The 19,170-nt window shown below is 35.6% G+C and overlaps 1 protein-coding gene across 27 annotated transcripts in view; it reads right to left on the minus strand.

Annotated features, from left to right (window-relative positions):
* Baz2b (bromodomain adjacent to zinc finger domain 2B) overlaps positions 1–19,170 on the minus strand; it is a 274,349-nt gene that overhangs the window by 41,466 nt on the left and 213,713 nt on the right. For all 27 annotated transcript variants that reach the window (XM_074070911.1, XM_074070908.1, XM_074070907.1 and 24 more), the window contains 3 exons: positions 4,381–4,521; positions 2,681–2,935; positions 1,064–1,278 (listed from right to left, as the gene is read on the minus strand). In XM_074070911.1, the coding sequence (XP_073927012.1) occupies positions 1,064–1,278; positions 2,681–2,935; positions 4,381–4,521 (611 nt within the window). The remainder of the gene's footprint in view (positions 1–1,063; positions 1,279–2,680; positions 2,936–4,380; positions 4,522–19,170) is intronic.

The following is a 19,170-nucleotide window of genomic DNA, read 5'->3' on the forward strand; positions in this document are numbered from 1 at the left end:
TTGTTAACTTGTTTAATTTTGATGAAATTATAAAACTTAAGTTTTATCATACTCTGTTATACTGCCAAAGAATAGCAAAAACAAAGAAAAATTATTTCAGTATAATATCATAGCTAAAATACGTATAGAAAACTTAAAATGTCCAGCAATGGTACAAATACAGGACTCTGAATATTTGGATTCTTTTTTCTAAAAAAGGTAAAAGACTAAAAGAAACATAATTAAAATTTGTAAAATAACTAATAGCAAGAACAAGATGAACATGGATTTGTTCACAAATCTGGAAATGCCAGAGTACTAGTTTAGCATTTCAGTTGTACTAAGAGCTAGAGTGCAGGACTTCTTTTAACTCTTTTATCTTTATTAGCATATGATAGTTGTACTGAGGGGGTTACATTGTGACATTTACATATGGGCTTACAATATATCTTACATTCAGCCCCTCCATCATTTCTCCTCCTCCACTGTCTCAGAACTATTTCAATAAGTTTCATTGTTCTATTTTCAATTACATATACAATTACTTTGATTCTTAAATGAGATTAAGTACTTTTGAAAAAAGTATGAATAACTGAGAAACTAGTATTCTAAGGCTGTATTAGCAAACAACCAAATAATAAGTAGCAGGATAATTCTGTATCAATAGCTACTAAGGAAAATCAGGTAGTCATCTGTCCTCAAACATATCAAGAAAAGTTCTTTATTTCTGCAGTGGTGCTGGATTCTGGCTCTGTAGCAAAAATAAAAACAAAAACAAAAAACCTGTATGTATGTGTGTGTATACATATAAAGAATTAACAACATATTAAACAAAATAGACAGCAAAGACTATAAAAAGATTACAAGTTACATAAATACAGTATGATCCTAATTTTCCTACAAAGAAATACATCAAAATATTATGGGTAGACAGGAGGTGTGGCTAAAGTGGTAGAGTACTTGCCTAAAAAAAATATTATTGGTGGCCATGTTTGAAAGGTAAAGATTGTATAATTTTAATTTCTTTGTGATAGATAAATTCAAGCCAGAGAAGAACTGGCAGAAAAGCTTGGGCAGTGCTTACCTCACCACACTTTTGCTGCATGCCAGTTCATTGATGAGGAAAGCCAGGATTGAAGCTTTCTGTGCTGGAGTGTGGGCCTGAAAAGCTTTGGTCTTCAGGCTTTCTGTAAGCTCAGTTTGTCCACAGTGGGCTTCCATAAAGATCTGCAAAATCTCAGATACATTGTCCCGATTCACACCAACATTCAGCAAATGTTCTCCAAGAGCTGTTTTGGCCTATAAAAGTTTGGCAATTTTTAATCAGTATTTATCATAACCATTCATAACATAAAAACAGTAAGATTAAAAATATTAGATACTACTAACAAGGCCTGTATTCACAGTTTTGAAGAGGAGTTAATAGGCAACAGATGCCAGGAGTGGTGGCTCACATCTGTAATCCCATCTAGTCAGGAGGCAGAGATCACAGGATCATGGTTTGAGGCCAGGTGGGCAAAAAGTCAGTATGATCCCATCTCAATCAATAAAGCTGAGCATAGTGGCAGATGCCTGTCATCTCAGCTATCTGGGAGGCATGACTAGAAGGATCTTGGTCCAAGCTGGCCAAGACAAAAATGTGAGACCCTATTTGAAAAGTAACTAAAGCAAAAAGTCTTGGGGCATGGCTCAAGTGTTAAGAGTGCCAGCAGATGAGAACCTGAGTTACCAAGCAAACAAGCAAACGAAAAAGTTACCAGATGATAAGTATTAGAACTTACATTATTCCATTCCCTCTTCAAAGCATTACTGTTATGCATTCTACCTTTATGGTGTAGTTTTTATTGCTTGGTGCACTGAATGAATAGGGATACAGAGGAAAAACACATACATCTGGAAGCTTCTCTGTCTATAATATTATCCAGAGCAAACCAAACTGGAATGTGTATTTTAATTAGAATTAAGCTAAATTTGAACTTATTGGGTATCCACTGAGCAATATACATTGTTTTTTCCAGTACTGGGACTGAACTCGGGTCTTTGTGCATGCTAAGCAAGCACTCTACCACTTTTTTTTTTTAATTATTCATTTATTCACATGTGCATACATTGTTTGGGTCATTTCTCCCCCTTGCCTCCCTCTCCCACTGCACTCTACCACTTGAGCCATGCCTCCAGCCCTTTTGTTTGCATTTTGTTTTTGAGACAAGGTCTCTTGTTACTGTTTTGCAGGGGCTGGCCTTGAACTTGTGATCCTCCTGCCTCTACCTCCCAATAGCTAAAATTATAGATATGTACCATCAGGCCAGCTGCAATATACATTCTTAATGTACTGGTTTATAAGTCCCTGATAGCCTGTTATTCACAGTGATTGAGTGAGTCAAAGTGTAATTTCAGAAGGCATACACGAGTTCTAATTGTCTTACAGATTATGAACTCTGTTTTTGTTGAATACCACTTAGGTATTTCCTTAAATTGACTTGGTCTTTGCCTAAAGTTAGAGGAAAAAAGAGTAACTGAGAAAGGTCTGTATTCCTTAAGCATTATAACCGGGTTCTTCTGTGCTTGCACTGGGTGTGAACGAATGCAAATCTACACTTAACTCTGTGAAACATTATTTATCAATGTGCAATTTTCTGCTGTCACGTTAAAGTAGATATTACAAATGTAAAACAATTTTGTATATTTTGTTTTTTTTTACCTTGTATCCCGTAATTAGACCTGGATCACATACAGCAGCTGAGAGGAGCCTCACAAGCAAGTCTTGTACTTCACCCATGCTGTCCCCTATATTTAGCAATCCCTCTTGAAGAACACTGAGGTTTGGAACATCAATATTCACATCAAAGCCCAAAACTTTACCAAAGTTTCGTAAGAACTGCACCACCATGAGACAGTCTGAAAATGTACTTCCAGAGAGAACAAGTCCTGGAATACGAGGCAACTCTGGCAAAGGCTGAAAACAAAATACATAAATATAAAGACCAAATTTACAGTGACTTAAAAAACACGATCCAACTTCTAAAATGAAATAGGCTGCTCTCTTTAATTCCTTTCTGTGATCCAGTGGATCTTCCTTTGGAAGGTAAATTCCCTGGGGGCATTTCTGAAATCCCCATGGTACCAGGCATAGTGTCTGTGAACACAGATGACGATCAGTAAATTTTGGTTGAATTCAATATGAATTTAAATCTCAAAAAAGTGACACTAATTAGAGTTAACATATATTGACAAAACATGGGTTATATAATTTGGGCAAACACTGAGTAACATAAGAAATAGGCATCTCAAAAATACTTTATCATGGACATGCTTATTAAGGGTATGGTACTGATTTCTTCTAATAGTGGAGACATTTAAAATTCATACTTTTTTAGTTGCTCAGAAACTAACAGCATGCATCTGTGGGCTTTCTGGCTGACTCTTCACTATAGATGGTAGTGGTACCATCTATAGCTAATGGTTGTAGATAAATGATTAGGTTCACATTACTAGAATTAAAGACTGCACAAGAACCTAGTTACAAAGCACTAATAGTCTTTAGTTCACCCTGTATATAGTGAAGCATTTATATGAACTTCAGTATTAAAATCAGAAAACTGTTGCTGCTTGTCAGATATCTCACATATTAACATTTTAATGACTAAATTATAGTACCAGTTATAGACATTTACAAAAGTCAGTAAATAGGCAATCTAAATTAAAAACCTTTTTTGACCATGGATGAGATTCAAAAAAGGTACTTTATTTATTTATTTATTTTTTCCTTTGGGTACTTTAAATTTTAATTGGAAAAATAAGTGGCTTCTAAATGTTTCTATTTATCTGAAAAGGTCTTGTTATAAAAATTGTTCTTTTACTCTGTATTTACTGAGTAAAAACTGACCAAAGACTTTTAAAACTAATATTGTATGATAACACAGAACTGTGGATAACCATAGAATTAAAAAAAAGCACTAATCACAGTGCCTGGAATGTAATAAACATGCTTAATGAAGGTTAGATGCAAATAATTGGAGGAAATATAGACTCAATTTATTTAAATATCTATGGTGTGTAAGAAGTTAGATCTTCCTATGCCCACATACCTGGGAAGGACCAAAGAAACATGGAAATATTATCTATTTATATGATTCTTCTTTGTAGATTTCTGCAGTGTATCTACTAAAATTTAAAGGCTTTCAGTGCTCCAGTTATATATTAAGAGCTGCCACTATCAGCACAGGCATTCTAGAGATTTATTGGTGGCTATTCAGAAGAGGCAAATTGACCTAAAGCAAATTCACTGCTTTAGACAAAAACTAAAGATTTTCATAATGGCAGCTCTGGCAAAGGAATCAGATGAGCAAAATAGAAAAATTAAACTTAACAATGAAGTACTTTACATGAGATATAAATTACCTTTTGGTCTGCTAAGCACATGTCTTCGTTAGGCTTCTTTAGTTCCTTTGCCATTTCTAACTCTAGTCTTCGCTGCTCTAGTTTACGTTCTTTATTTAATCTTTTCTCATCACGTTTTTCTTGTTTCAACCGTTCTTTTTCCTTAAAAAGAAAATCACATACACAAATTCTTCTTGATCATTATAAATGCTTGCAAAGACTCCAGTTGAAATTTAAAAAGTGATCAAGGTGTGTTTATTTCAATGAACAACATTGTCTTAGTTTAGCAGTAAAATACATAGAAACAATTATTCATTTTACTTTTAGATATTTTCATACTTTTTTGATGGTACTGGGGACTGAACTCAGGGTCTGGCACTTTCTAGTGTTCTACCACTGAAGCCAAGCTGCCAGACCTATTTTCACCCTTGGAACTTCAAAATAATTTTATGACTATAATTACACTGTATACCTTAAGAATATGTGATAAAAAATTTAAAAATCTTGTGCTTTTTATATATTTAATATTAATGCTAGATTCAATGAAGACTTCAATTATTCAAAATTTGTACAACCTTTATCAGGTTATGAGAGTCAAATTATTTATTAACAAAACCAAGGACATAAAATGCACGTGGACAGTTACATACTTAGAAAGTCAACGATTAGCAGCACAGATTTGTGTGTGGCTACAGGAAGCAAAGGAGGATGTACAGCTGGAAAGTAGAAGCAACGTGTGAATTTGCAAAAGTGGTTCTTCAAAGAGAATTAGCTGGTGTTAAAATAGCACATGGGATGAAATAAAAATATTATCTGCCACCATAAACAGCTTGTAAGAGAATGCAGAATGCCAATTTTGAAGGCAATTCCAAAGCCTTCAAAAAGATACTGTGGTGCTGGGAGTAGCAACCATCTGTAATCCCATCAATGTGGAAAGCATAGGTAGGAAGATAGCAGTCTGAGGCCCTCTCTGAAAAATAACTAAAGTAAGAAAGGACTGGAAGCATGGTTCAAGTGGTAGAGTGCCTGCCTAGCAATCATGAGGCCCTGAGTTGAGACCCCAGGGCTACCAGAAAAAAGCTTTGGTAGTGTCAACAATATAGAAATAATTGGCTTTTCTCCTTGTTATAGGGAATGGCATTCTGTCAGAAGAAATTAAGAAATTTTCTACTATACTACCAGTATCATTACTTTATTGTCATAGATCAAATATAGTTCTCATTTATTTAGAGAAGAAATAACAGCAGAACCAGGTAATTCTAATCTACTGCTCATAAACCCTACACATTGCTGACAGTTAATGTTTGTAAGGCTGATCATATTTTCTACCAAAATAATCTCATCTCTCACTTTTGTATTTTGTGTAGATTTAATCCATTATTTTCTGTTCCCAATGAACAACACTATTTCCTTACTTCTTTGTACTGGCTCATGATAATCAGGCAAGTTCATTCCTCCCATCTTGCATATTTAAATCCTAAAAGTACTCCTATCTCTTACTAATTTCTATTAGTTTTCACACTTTTAACTACAATTTTACTGTAGCACTTACTGCTTCCTGTATCATACCTTAACCATCTCCATTTTGAATACACTGATAAGTGAATACCCTGATTGGCTGCAAAAGGGAATGGCTAAGGTCAGGTAAAGACAAATAGGAGGAGGCAAGACAGAAAGTAGGCTGAAAACTGCACGTGGTCTCAAGACTGAAGTGTAGGATGTAGGTTGATAGTTGTGAATATTAGGATAGAGGGGCAGATGCTAGTTTATGAAGCCTTTTTATAAGCTATATATACAAGTTACTATTCAGTTTTATATTGTCTCTAATCTTCTGGGGTTATTGATTCAGATAAGCATTTTGGGAGTACCAAGTTTATGAGATTGCTGACAAAAATTTTTAAATTAATTGGATGAATTATAAATTAGAAAGTAATTTCTCAGGGTCTAATGACATGAAATATACACAATTAACTTGTTTGTCTGTTTTTGGCAGTACTGGGGCTTGAACTCTAGGCCTCAACTTGTGAGGCAGGCACTAATACTTGAGCCACTCTTCCAGTCCTACACAATTAACCTGTAATATTCCCACAACGCAGTACAGATTTTCAAATCAAGTTATCTGGTTAAAGCCTGAAGTACTACCTCTTTCAATCCTTCCTTCCTTTCTTGGTGTCCTTTGGGTTTTTTGTTTGTTTGTTTGGTTGGTTTTGTGACAGGGTCTCACTAGATAGCCCAAATTGGCCTGGAACTTCCTAAGTAGGCCAGCGTAGCCTTGAATTCACAGTTCTCTTGCCTCTCCCTCCCAAATGCTGGGATTATAGGCATGTGCCAACAACCCTAGTAGATTTTCAGTCTTTAACACCTGAAATGATGCCCTAAGAACATTCTCTTTTTTCTTTTTTTAAATAAGAACATTTTGAAAGAAGGAAAGATTTAACATTTTAGTTCCTCAACACAATAATGAATTAGGATAAACAATAGAAAAAAAATACACTATCTCAGAGATATCAAAGCAGTTGTTATAAATTTTTCTATAATACAGGACTAATAGAGACTTCTTAATGATGTTCATAGTAGTAATTATCACTATGATAATTAACACTACTATTCACTAAAACTTGAAAATGGTTGTACTTTTTTACAAAAAGAATTCATGTGATAGTGCAGTGATGCTCTTTTCAGTGTACCAACTTCTGGTTAATAGTAAACTTGCAGTACACACACATTTCATAGTACATAAGCAGCAAGCTACAGTGCCAGGGAATGTTGAGATAAACATGAAGTTATTTCTTGAGTATCAGTTTGACCTAGTGATATACAATATTTATCAAATAAGAAAATATTAGTATAATATGGAATAGAACATAAAATTCACATCAATATTTAGGATAAAATGATTTCCAAGAAATCTAAGAAATTTGTAGGAACTTCATTAAGATAATCATCCTACACTTTAATGGAAACATGGAGCCTCTAAATTTAGTATGGATTATATAGGACTCACATAAATTCTGTGGTTCTGGGCCCAGAAGGCTTGGGAAGACGCAGACCACAAGGTGAGCTAAGCGGTACGCGGAACTCCCACAGACAACCCTGGGAAAGATCAGCATAGCCCCCTGAACAGACCCTCACCCAGGGAAAAAAAGAGAAACTGAGTAATAAGCAATAAGAATAAAGACACGTAGCAAAGAAGGTGGGGCGCCCTGAGCGCTGAAGAGGTGGGGAGGTGAATCACTCACAGAACTGTAAATAAACAAGCTGGAGAAGGCAGGAGCAGCAGCACATGCCCAGCAACCAGGAGCGGGAAAGCTTGTGAGAGTGGTGGAGGAAGGAAAACTCCACAGGAGAGGGGGGAAGACCCACTTCCCACATGAGCTGTAAATGAACACGCAAGCCTGAGAAAGCGGGTACAGTGTCACCTCCCCCAGTGTGCTTGGAAAGGGGAAAGCTTGTAGCAGCGGCTTGTGCACAGGAGAACTCTGAGTAAACAAAGCATGCGGGGCCAGGTGAGTGCCAAGCTCACCCATGAGATCTGCATAAATAAAGCCTCCAGCAACAGTAGGCTGACAGCAGGAGCAGGCAAACCACAGAAACAAATAGCCATTCACAGAACTGTTTCCAGACTCTTATTTTTTTTTTTTCTCTCTCCCTACCTTTGATGAGACAACAACCGAACTACGCCTGCATGCTGAAAAACTTACTGAAACTATATTGCATTTGAATTTCGGACACTTTGTGGGTTTTTTTTTTGTTTTGTGAAGTTTTGTTTTATTTTATTTTTCCCCTTGGATGAGACAACTACAGAACAACATCTGAGGCACCATCTCCAGGACTGGAGGCTGAGGGACAAACACCAAAATTATTAAGACTGAAACTTTATTGCATTTGAACGAAATAATGACAGAAAATTTCCCAAATCTACAGAAAGCTATTCCCATACAGATGCAAGAGGCTTCCAGGACACCAAACAGACCAGATTAAAATAGAACTACCCCACGGCATATCATCATTAAAACAACAAGTTCAGAAACTAGGGAAAGAATATTGAAGGCCGTAAGAGAGAAAAAACAAATAACATACAAAGATAAACCCATCAAAATCACAGCAGACTTCTCAACAGAAACATTAAAAGCAAGAAGAGCTTGGGGTGAGATCTTCTGGGCACTGAATGAAAATAACTTCAACCCCAGGATACTCTACCCACCAAAACTATCATTTAAAATAGATGGAGCAATAAAAGTCTTCCATGATTAGCATAAACTAAAACAATATGTGACCACAAAGCCACCACTACAAAAGATTCTTCAAGGGATTCTGCACACAGAAAGTGAAACCCAACATAACCATGAAAGGGCAGGCAGCACTAAACTACAGGAAAAGAGAAAGCAAGAAAGTAGAGAGTAACCTCAACTTAGGTACACACAATCAAACCTTCAAACAACTAAGACAGCTAAATGACAGGAATCACCACATACCTATCAGTACTAACACTTAATGTTAACGAACTTAACTCACCCATCAAAAGGCACCATTTGATGAAATGGATTAAAAAGGAAGATCCAATAATTGGTTGCTTACAGGCGACCCATCTCACTGACAGAAATAAGCACAGGCTTAGGATGAAAGGCTGGAAGAAGATTTACCAAGCCAATGGCCCCAGAAAACAGGCAGGAGTAGCAATACGTACCTCTGACAAAGTAGACTTCAAACCTACATTGGTCAAACGAGATAAAGAAGGACATTCCATACTAATAAAAGGGGAAATAGACCAAAAGGAAATAATAATCATCAACCTGTATGCACCCAATGTCAACGCACCCAATTTCATCAAACATACCCTGAAAGACCTAAAAGCATATATTAACTCCAACACAGTGGTTGTGGGAGACTTCAACACCCCATTATCATTGATAGATAGGTCATCCAAATGAAAAATCAAAAAAAGAAATTCAAAATCTAAAATATACAGTAGATCAAATGGACCTACTTGATGTCTACAGAACATTTCATCCAACTTCTACACAATATACATTCTTCTCAGCAGCCCATGGAACCTTCTCCAAAATAGATCATATCCTAGGGCACAAAGCAAGCCTCAGAAAATATAGGAAAATAGAAATTATACCGTGCATACTATCTGATGACAATGCAATAAAACTAGAACTCAACATCAAAAGTAAAGACAAAAAACATGCCAACAGCTGGAAACTGAATAACTCATTACTTAATGAACAATGGGTCATTGATGAAATAAAAGAGGAAATTAAAAAGTTCCTGGAAGTCAATGAAAATGAAAACACAACCTACCAGTGCTGAGAGGAAAGTTTATAGCCATGATTGCATATATTAAAAAGACTGAAAGATCCCAAATTAATGACCTAATGATACATCTCAAATTCCTAGAAAAACAAGAACAAGCAAATCCCAAAACAAAAAGGAGGAGAGAAATAATAAAAATAAGAGCTGAAATCAATGAAATAGAAACCAAAATAACCATACAAAGAATTAATGAAACAAAAAATTGGTTCTTTGAAAAAATAAACAAGATCGATAGACCCCTGGCAAACCTGACTAAAATGATGAGAGAAAAAAACCCAAATTAGTAGAATCAGGAATGCAAAAGGGGAGATAACAACAAACACCATGGAAGTCCAGAAAATCATCAGAGACTATTTCGAGAACCTATATTTAAATAAATTTGAAAATCTTAAAGAAATGGACAGATTTCTAGGCACATATGATCATCCAAAACTGAACCAATAGGAAATGAATCACCTGAATACATCTATAACACAAAATGAAATTGAAGCAGCAATCAAGAGTCTCCCCAAAAAGAAAAGTCCAGGATCTGACAGATTCTCTGCTGAATTCTATCAGACCTTTAAAGAAGAACTGATACCAACCCTCCTTAAACTGTTCCATGAAATAGAAAGGGAAGGAAAACTGCCTAACACATTTTATGAAGCCAGTATTACACTTATCCCAAAACCAGGCAAAGACACCTCCAAAAAGGAGAACTATAGGCCAATCTCCTTAATGAACATTGCTGCAAAAATATTCAACAATATAATGGCAAACGGAGTTCAACAACACATCAAAGAGATTATTCACCACGACCAAGTAGGCTTCATCCCAGGAATGCAGGGGTGGTTCAACATACGAAACGTAATAAACCATATTAACAGAAGAAAAGACAAAAACCACTTGATCATCTCAATAGATACAGAAAAAGCCTTTGATAAGATCCAACACCATTTCATGATAAAAGCTCTAAGAAAACTAGAAATAGAAGGAAAGTACCTCAACATTATAAAAGCTATATATGACAAACCTACAGCCAGCATTATACTTAATGGAGAAAAACTGAAACCATTCCCTCTAAAATCAGGAACCAGACAAGGATGCCCACTATTTCCACTCCTATTCAACATAGTACTGGAATTCCTAGCCAGAGCAATTAGGCAAGAAGAAGGAATAAAAGGAATACAAATAGGTAAAGAAACTGTCAAAATATCCCTATTTGCAGCCGACATGATTCTATACCTTAAAGACACAAAAAACTCAACTCAGAAGCTCCTAGACATCATCAATGACTACAGCAAGGTAGCAGGATATAAAATCAACATAGAAAAATCATTAGCATTTCTATACACTAACAATAAGCAAACTGAAAAACAATGTATGAAAACAATTCCATTTACAATAGCCTCAAAAAAAATCAAATACCTAGGTGTAAACCTACAAAAGATGTCAATGACCTCTACAAGGAAAAGTATAAACTTCTGAAGAAAGAGATTGAGGAAGACTATAGAAAGTGGAGAGATCTCCCATGCTCATGGATTGGTAGAATCAACATAGTAAAAATGTCTATACTCCCACAAGTAATCTACATGTTTAATGCAATTCCCATCAAAATTCCAATAACATTCATTAAAGAGACTGAAAAATCTACCATGAAATTTATATGGAAACACAAGAGGTCACGAATAGCCAAGGCAATACTCAGTCAAAAGAACAATGCTGGAGGTATCACAATACCTGACTTCAAACTATATTACAAAGCAATAACGATAAAAACAGCATGGTACTGGCACAAAAAACAGACACGAAGACCAGTGGAACAGAATAGAGGACCCAGATATGAAGCCACACAACTATAATCAACTTGTCTTTGACAAAGGAGCTAAAAATATACGATGGAGAAATAGCAGCCTCTTCAGCAAAAACTGCTAGGAAAACTGGTTAGCAGTCTGCAAAAATCTGAAACTAGATCCATGTATATCACCCTATACCAATATTAACTCAAAATGGATCAAGGATCTTAATATCAGACCACAAACTAAAAAGTTGATACAGGAAAGAGTAGGAAATACTCTAGAGTTTGTAGGTATAGGCAAGAACTTTCTCAATGAAACCCCAGCATCACAGCAACTAAGAGATAACATAGATAAATGGGACCTCATAAAACTAAAAAGCTTCTGTTCATCAAAAGAAATGGTCTCTAAACTGAAGAGAATACCCACAGAGTGGGAGAAAATATTTGCCAGCTACACATCAGACAAAGGACTGATAACCAGAATATATAGGGAACTTAAAAAACTAAATTCTCCCAAAACTAATGAACCAATAAAGAAATGGGAAGTGAACGAAATAGAACTTTCTCAAAAGAAGAAATTCAAATGGCCAAAAAACACATGAAAAAATGCTCACCATCTCTAGCAATAAAGGAAATGCAAACTAAAACCACACTAAGATTCTACCTCACCCCCTGTTAGAATAGCCATCATTAGTAACACCACCAGCAACAGGTGTTGGTGAGGATGCGGGGAAAAAGGAACCCTCTTACACTGTTGGTGGGAATGTAAACTAGTACAACCACTCTGGAAAAAAATTTGGAGGCTACCTAAAAATCTAAACATTGATCTACCATTTGATCCAGCAATACCACTCTTGGGGATATACCCAAAAGACTGTGACACAGGTTACTCCAGAGGCATCTGCACACCCATGTTTATCACAGCACTATTCACAATAGCCAAATATGGAAACAGCCAAGATGCCACACTACTGCCGAGTGGATCAAGAAAATGTGGTATTTATACACAATGGAATTTTATGCAGCCATGAAAAAGAACAAAATGTTATCGTTTGCTGGTAAATGGATGGAATTGGAGAACATCATTCTGAGTGAGGTTAGCCTGGCCCAAAAGACCAAATATTGTATGTCCTCCCTCATATGTGCACATTAGATCAAGGGCAAACACAACAAGGGGACAGGACTTTGATCACGAGATAAAAGCGAGAGCACACAAGGGAGATATGAGGATAGGTAAGACACCTAAAAAACTAGACAGCATTTGTTGCCCTCAATGCAGAGAAACTAAAGCAGATACCTTAAAAGCAACTGAGGCCAATAGGAGAAGGGGACCAGGAACTAGAGAAAAGGTTACACCAAAAAGAATTAACCTAGAAGGTAACACCCACGCACAGGAAATCAATGTGAGTCAATGCCCTGTATAGCTATCCTTATCTCAACCAGCAAAAACCCTTGTTCCTTCCTATTATTGCTTATACTCTCTCTACAACAAAATTAGAAATAAGGGCAAAATAGTTTCTGCTGGGTATTGGGGGGGGGGGAGAGGGAGGGGGCGGAGGTGGTGGTAAGAGAGGGGGGTGGGGGCAGGGGGGAGAAATGAACCAAGCCTTGTATGCACATATGAATAATAAAAGAAAAATGAAAAAAAAAAAAACCCTTGTTCCTTCCTATTATTGCTTATATACTCTCTTCAACCAAATTAGAGATAAGGGCAAAATAGTTTCTGCTGGGTATCAAGGGGGTGGGGGGAGCAGGAGGGGGTGGGGTGGATAGTAAGGGTGGGGGTGTGGGGAGGGGGGAGAAATGCCCCAAGCATTGTATGCACATATGAATAAAAAAAAAATCAACACCTCAGGTGAAAAACAAAATTCTGTGGTTATGGTATAAGATGGGTCTTACAGAACCAGAATTTCCAGGGTCCCCTCAGCTACTGACTAGTATTGTGGTATACAAAGCTAAGTCCCATTCTAGCCCCAACATAAGTTCTAGTTTCATATTGTTACAATCCTCAATGCATTTTTCCATACTCTAGAACACTGTGTGACATGCATGTATGGAGAAGACATTGTAGCTAGTTTGAAGGTAGTGCATGAATGATGAAGATGAAGAAAAAAGCCAAGATGGGGTGTAGAGAAGGTTAACATTGGCTACCCTCTGTCTGTGCTCTTGGTCCTCTTAAGACAATACACTGTACCTCTCTATATCTTATACCCTTTATCTAATACTGAATTCCTCTTCTTTTACCACTTTTTTTTTTATTCTCCCTATAACTGCTTTAGGCATTTCAATACTTACCTTTTTTCTTTAGGCTTCAATACTTACCATCTTTGAGTGTCCATACAACTTATGATAGCATTTATTGAATTATATAATAATTATTTGTTCAAAGGCAATCTCTTCAACTTGAGTTTTAGCTTGTAGGAGGCACAAGAACTAACTTTTTCATCAGATTCTTAATGGACCTAATTCATTGCCCAGAAGTATAATTTGTTGGATATCTCAAAAATTTTCAAGGATTTTATATTTTTCTCAAGTCTGTATCAGTTTAATGTTACTCTGCCACCAGTCTCCTAGGTCTAAATACTGTGCTTTGTTGGTTTGTTTTGTTTTTTAGAGTTTTGCCGAGAGCCCAGGCTGCCTCAGCCTTCTCTGCAATTGTAGGCATGTGGCACTATGCTTCGCTGTAAATACCATTCTCATTTCTTCTGGAAATGAGGAATAGTTATCATCTGACCCTACTTGACATATTCAGTGTGCCATAGCATACAAAAGTTAGTTAAGATGATGGGCACTGGTGACTAACGCCTGTAATCTTAGCTACTTGGGAGGCTGAGATTGAGAGGATTATGGTTTGAGGCCAGGCTGAGCAAATTTACAAGACCCCATTTCCAAAATAACCAAAACAAAATGGACTGGAGGTGTGGCTCAAGAAAGAGAGTTCCTGGTTTGCTAGTATGAAGCCCTGAGATCAAACCCCAGTCCTTCCCCCCACAAAAAAGTTAGGTAAGCATTTATTAATTTGATGAATAATTAATACTTCACATGCCACAAAAATGAAGAGAGGTAGCATTTGAATTAGTTATTAAAAATATCCAATAAACATTGATTATTGTTTTCTTTTCTTGTTATACTTCTGTGGATAAACATAAATGATGTCTTCTATTTCCAGTTATATACAAACTTGTAATCCAAAAACAAAGCTCAGTATATTTATAAGGAATATTTACTTTTAGAAACTTTAGAGTTTCTAAAGTACATTTCTCACATCTACTCTAAAACTGTTGATTTCTTAGCTACAATGGCATACACTGTGACTTGATATACTTATATGTAGACTCTCCCACCATATGAAAAAATTTTCCAAAAGCTAAAGATTAAAGTTGCAGTGCTGGGTTTGGGATGTAGCTCTGTGGCACAGCATTGTCTAGCAAGGGCCTTGGGTTTGATCTCAGTTGTGCTAAGGTAATAATAAGTAATAAACAGGGAGAAACAAAAAGGCAATGCAGAGAAAAGTAGGAAACAGTCAGCAGTTCCAGCACGGAGGGGAAGCCAAATCCACACCCAGAAAGTTAGCCTGACAAACGCTATGACAACAGACTGGCAGACCTAGCAGCAGGATAAGCCCATACTTTTCACAAGCCTTAAATCCAATGTAGGGATTTGGTGTGACAGGGACTTCCCATGTGTGGCAGGCTAGAATTGATCTAGGAAACAGATATTTTTGTTACCTCCCATATTTAAGATAGCTATAGGCAGGCACCATTTTGAGAGGGAGGCCTATTGTTTCAGACTGAGCTATTTTGGGGACTTGAAAGCAAGGACCAATCACAGCTCAAGGAGCCTGCCACAGTGTCTGAATGGGAGACAGCCAAGGAGAGAGGAGGGTCTGATGAAGCAGCAGGGAGCCAGGGCAGTGAGGGGTGTGGTGGATGATGGCCCTGCCCTCTGTGGCAAGCAGCAAATCCTATCATTTGAGGATACTGCAGAGAAAAAAGCTTAGAACTTGTGGTAGGTGTATTGCTAGTCCTCTAGGAACTGCCACTTGGCAGTATGTGATTTGCTGCCAGGCAGGACTGAGAGATTTGGGCCTAGGTCCCTTGTATCACTCAATGTCCTCAGCCTATCCCCTCCTTCAGGGCAGTATAAACTGCTGGGCAGGGTGTGAAAGAGCTGAGATAGGCAGGCAGAGTCCTGTAGTCAGAATGCCTATCATCAAGAAAACAAGTAAGAACAAAAGTTGGCAAGGAAAAAGGAATTCTTATTCACTGTTGGTGGGAATGCAAATTAGCTCAGTCATTATGAAAATCAGTGTGGAGGTTCTTCAAGAAATAAAAAATAGAATTCTCCCATGATCCAGCCATATTACCTCTGGGTATATACCCAAAAGAGTCAAAGTCAGCTTGCTACAGAGATACCTGCATATCCATATATATCATGGCACTATTCACAATAGCTAAATTATGGCATCAGTCTAGGTGCCCATCAGTGGATGAACGAACAAAGAAGAGGTGAAATATAGAATCCATTGTGGGGATTTGGCATGACAATGGAGTTGTACTTAGTCATTATGAAGAATGAAATGTCATCTACTGGAAAATGGATGGAATTGGAAATCATCATGTTAGGTGAAATAGCTAGTCCCGCAAAGTCAAGTATTGCATGTATTTTCTCATTTGTGTAAGCTAGGGGAAAACAAAACAAAACACAATAAAACAATGACGATCATGAGGAATATAAGGGAGGCAGAAGGCGAAGGGAAAAGAGGGAGAGAAGGAGGGGTGTAAGAAAGGCTAACAGAAGTGGCAAATATAATCAAAGTATGTTATAAGCATGTATGAAAATGTTACAATGAAACCCCTTATTATCTGTACAACTTAATATATGCAAATAAAAAACATATCATAATATGAAAGCAATGCTAAAACATATGTTTTGTTAGTAACAGTTAAATCACAGGGCAGTAACTTAGACTGCTTACATATGATTACAAAATAGTTCTTTAGAGTTTATTTTTAGATTAACTATAATTACAAGCAAATTAGTACGCCTCCTCCCAATTTTTAAGCTATCTTCTCTTTTTCCCAGTTCTACAAAATTATTGAAATATATGTGGATTAAGATTATAGGCTGGATGTGGTGGTGCATACCTATAATCTTAGGAGGTGGAGGCAGGAGGGTTCTGAGTTCAAGGTCAATCCAGGCAAGAGTTAGCTATGAGACCCTATTCTCAAAAAACAAAAACAAAAACAAAATACAAAAAAAGGGCTGGGGGAACAGCACTGCCAGGAAAAAAAAAAGGTCATTTATAACAAAACAGCTTTATGTCATTATAGTTATAAATTAGGGGGCATTCTGTATCAAAATATCTCAGTTAAGAAGCCATTTAAAATTTCATTTCAAAGTTGAAACATCTGTTGAAAGCAAGTATAAATTAATATTATCTTAAGCTAAAGTTAAAGATGTATAGGGTAAAAATTTAAAAATCTTTTCTTCTTATATAAAAACTATGTAGGATCCAAAAAAGCGTGAGAGTATTTCCATATGTTATACCATAATAACAAATATATAAACAAGATTTTTTCTATCTTAGAACTTATGTTTAAAACTCTACCACAGTGAACGTGGTAGAATGACCTATTATTATAAAGTTTACAACTTATGAGATTGTAAAGAAGACCATTTTTAAGAGTGTTTGCTGCAGAGAACCTGTGGTTTCTGCACTTTACGATTCTATTGGGTCTCTTAGGTGTTTGTTCTAGGCATAATTAGGAGGATACATTTCTTTCAACAGCAACTTGTACTCAAATTAAGACATAAATATAATTTAAGAGATAAAGGTTTACCTCAAGGTGCAGAAGAATAAAAGTGTAAATAATAATAATGCAGGTCTTTTATAGATGACATACAAAGAACAAAAATGATTCTGCTTTATGTGTCACATACTGAATATTAATGCAGAAAAAGTAAACTATTTAATTTAAAAAGAGTTTAGACATTTATATTTTATATGTAATATATTATGAAATTAAAACAAAGGAAAAATTATGGATATGACTGAAGAGACCCTAAAAACATTTCTTCTATTTTATAGGTATAATTATTTTAAAAAGAATGAAATCTTCCAGTTATATTTTCTTAAATTCCACCAAAGTATTACATGAAAAATTCTGTACTTACTTTAGATTAACTATCTTTAAATGTTATGTAGGAAAGCTACTATTATATAAGTGACTTCTAAAAGCTAAAATTCTTAATTCTCAAGTGAGATGATTAAGAAATTTCAATGTACTTAAATAGTAATGGTTTATAAAATCTACTTCACCAAACGACATTTAACAATCTATAGAAAATTAATATAAAATAATTTTACATTTGTTTTTGATATAATTTAGAAATAAAGTACATTTGTATTGTTTAAGTATACGTCCTGTGTCTTCAAATGAAAAGTAATTTGCTTAAAGTTGTGTATGTGTGCAATTCTACTTTTTTATTTTTATTTTTCAATACATAATGACTGGTATGAATATAAGACTATGAAACATTCTCATGACTTGAATCACTAGGGGACTGTATTTTTTCTGCTTTCAAATTGATGATTTTGCAACCACTTTCTTCCATTGTATGGTTTTTGTCTCCTACAGTGTTGACACATTTATTCTGTGACAGATACAGGTTTAATAACCTTTTGTTCTTTACTGATCCTTGGGGAGCCATACAAAGGACTCTGATGCAATTACTATGGCTGATTCAGTTAATATAAATAAAGCAATTATAAATTTGTGACTAGTATAGTTTTTATAAATGAAACAGAAGAATTTTGAATAAAATGTTACTTTATCACGTTGCTTAAACCAATCATGTTTCTAGTAATTAGTATGGTAAAAGCAGATTTTTAAAAATATTACTTGAAGTATTCTTGAGGCTAATGACTTATTAGTTCTTATATTATCCTATGAAAATATTTATTAATTCCATTATATAATGGGCCTTTGAAAGAATGAATAACAATTAAGGTAATTTACATAAATCAGATATTTTTTTACTAATTATAGATATATATAAAGGAAAAACTATAGAATTTAGATTTTAAACTAGAGAACCAATTGTAAGTTTGGATCTTGTTTTAGTAAAAAATACATTGAAATAATACTAAATCAACAAGTAAGATTAGTATGGTGTACACAGAGTTGCACAAGTGATATTTGTGTTACCTCCTTACTGTGATATTCATCAGGATAATTTCCAAGATGTTATAACATACTTTCAATTACCAAGGTGAAAGCAATTTGTCTTTTCAAAAATATCTTTTAAACACTACTTGTAACATTTGCATTTTTTACATATCCTATTTTCCTTTCTTCACAATGTGTAGTAATTAAAGGTCTAAAGAAATTAAAGTTTTGAATCAATAGGTACAGTAGCCATTTAGAATGCCGAAATGGTCGAGCCTAAGTATCACATGGCCTTCAGTTTAAAATAGTTTGTTCTTTTAATAGTCAATAATAAAAAATTCCAAATTTGGACTTACAGTTAGAAGGTGGTAGAATATAAAGCCATGAATACCCACTACAGACATTCCACTGGTTATATCCTGTTCATGTTACTAATGAGGTAATAGGCAAGTACATATAAGAATGTTTTGTTAATACTGAGGTGCAAGTTTTTAAAGTCTGGGTGAAAGTTTGGATCATCTATAAAAAATCAGCCCCATAAAG

The sequence above is a fragment of the Castor canadensis genome, chromosome 4, assembly GCF_047511655.1.
Source record: "Castor canadensis chromosome 4, mCasCan1.hap1v2, whole genome shotgun sequence".
In the NCBI taxonomy this organism is placed as follows: Eukaryota; Metazoa; Chordata; class Mammalia; order Rodentia; family Castoridae; genus Castor; species Castor canadensis.